The sequence below is a fragment of the Aphanomyces invadans genome, assembly GCF_000520115.1.
Source record: "Aphanomyces invadans strain NJM9701 unplaced genomic scaffold supercont1.1, whole genome shotgun sequence".
In the NCBI taxonomy this organism is placed as follows: domain Eukaryota; phylum Oomycota; class Saprolegniomycetes; order Saprolegniales; family Verrucalvaceae; genus Aphanomyces; species Aphanomyces invadans.
The window spans coordinates 2,254,702-2,256,239 of record NW_008580146.1 but is presented as its reverse complement, the minus strand read 5'-3'; the positions used below and the strand labels follow the sequence as shown (position 1 = coordinate 2,256,239).

The 1,538-nt window shown below is 47.8% G+C and overlaps 1 protein-coding gene across 1 annotated transcript; it reads left to right on the top strand.

Moving 5' to 3' along the window:
• Positions 1-271: 271 nt before the first annotated feature.
• Positions 272-570, top strand: H310_00685 (hypothetical protein; the record flags this gene model as incomplete). Its single annotated transcript, XM_008863553.1, has 2 exons — positions 272-490; positions 556-570. 2 exons carry the CDS (start codon positions 272-274, stop codon positions 568-570), a joined length of 234 nt encoding a protein of 77 aa, XP_008861775.1.
• Positions 571-1,538: the final 968 nt, after the last annotated feature.

Sequence of the window (1,538 nt, the reverse complement as noted above, 5' to 3'; positions counted from 1 at the left end):
TGCTGAAATCAAGCAAGTTCATCAAATACGCGAAGAAGAAGCCGGCGCCGTATCTGGAGCCGCATCAAAAGAAGGCGCGTCGTGCTTTCGCTGCAAAGCATTTGGTCAAGATGGATTTTTGACGTCAAGTTGTCATCTCGGACGAAAAGAAGTTCAACTCGGATGACCCGGATGGATACCGCGCGTACTGGCGTGACCTCCGTGGTGAAGAAAATAGCTCTCGAAGCGGGTCAGCGGAGGAGGCAGCGTAATGGTTTGGAGTGCTGTGACCATGTACAGGAAGTCTGATATCGCATTCCTTCGAGGACGACAAAGCTCGGGGAAGTTTTGCAAGACGCTGGAGACGTTCCTGTTCACCTTTTTGGACGAAGTTCAAGAGTGTCTCGAAGACCAGATTGTTGTGTTCCAACAAGACAATGCATCTATCCACGCTTCCAAGGAGACGAAGAAGTTTCTTGAAGACTCGGGCGTCTTCCTCATGGATGGCCTAGTAAGAGCCCCGATTTGAACGTGTGTCTGATTTGCGGCAAATTGCTTTGTCGTGGAAAATGATAGGTACTGACTACTTGAAGACGCTTGTGGATAGCATGCCTACGCGTTTGGCTCAAGTTGTTTTGAAAAATGGCGGTAGTATCGACTATTAGCGTAGTGCGCATATAAATATTTCGCGAAATATACTCCGCGATTTCTAGTACCATCCCTTTTAAGATACAGTTATCCCTCAACGTTTGCTCGCTTTTCCAATTATAGATTATCCAAGGGACTCATGTGCACAAAAAAACAAAAAAATATCAAATTTTCAGGCGACTGGTGAACTGCATCAGTTAAGCAAACGAAAAATTGAATGGCCCGAGGTCAGAGGGAAGACCGCAGATTGGATCGCAAGAAGTACGATTCCTGTATGGGCCCAGCAATTGCGGATGGTTGTTGTCGTGACGTAGCCCCAAGCAGCCACCGACCAATTCATGCCCGTCAGAACGTCGACTGCGTACAAGTTCTCCTGGTCGCTGTCGACACCACACTTGTATTGCCTTCAATGACTTCAATGACATGATCCAATTGATGTCGTTTGTAGTGGCGCTTGAACGACGCAATAACGCCGGTGTCCATCGGCTGCAAGAACGCAGACGTGTTCGGCGGAAGCATCAAGAGGCGGACGTTGGTAAGGTTGACGTCCAGTGGAGGACTTCCAAAACCGGCGCAAATGCAATTTGGTACAGAAGTGGCACAAACTTCATCCAGTCATTGCATGAATAAAATGACGATTTGAGTTTATGGTTTCTCCAAAACCGACTGAAAAAGGATGACCAACGGTGGGGGGGAATCAATTGGATTGGTTGCTGTGAGCCAATAAAGAGGAGAGTTAGAAATGACAGTCACTTCTCCAACACAAGAGATGCCGCCTCCATCAAGCAAGAAGACACGAGCAAAAACAACGGCTGGAAAGCGAGGAAAGGGCTAGACTGAATCGGAAGCACAACTCATGCTCGACGTTATGCTCGACGTTGTTGAATCTCAACTCCCCTTCGGCTCAAACA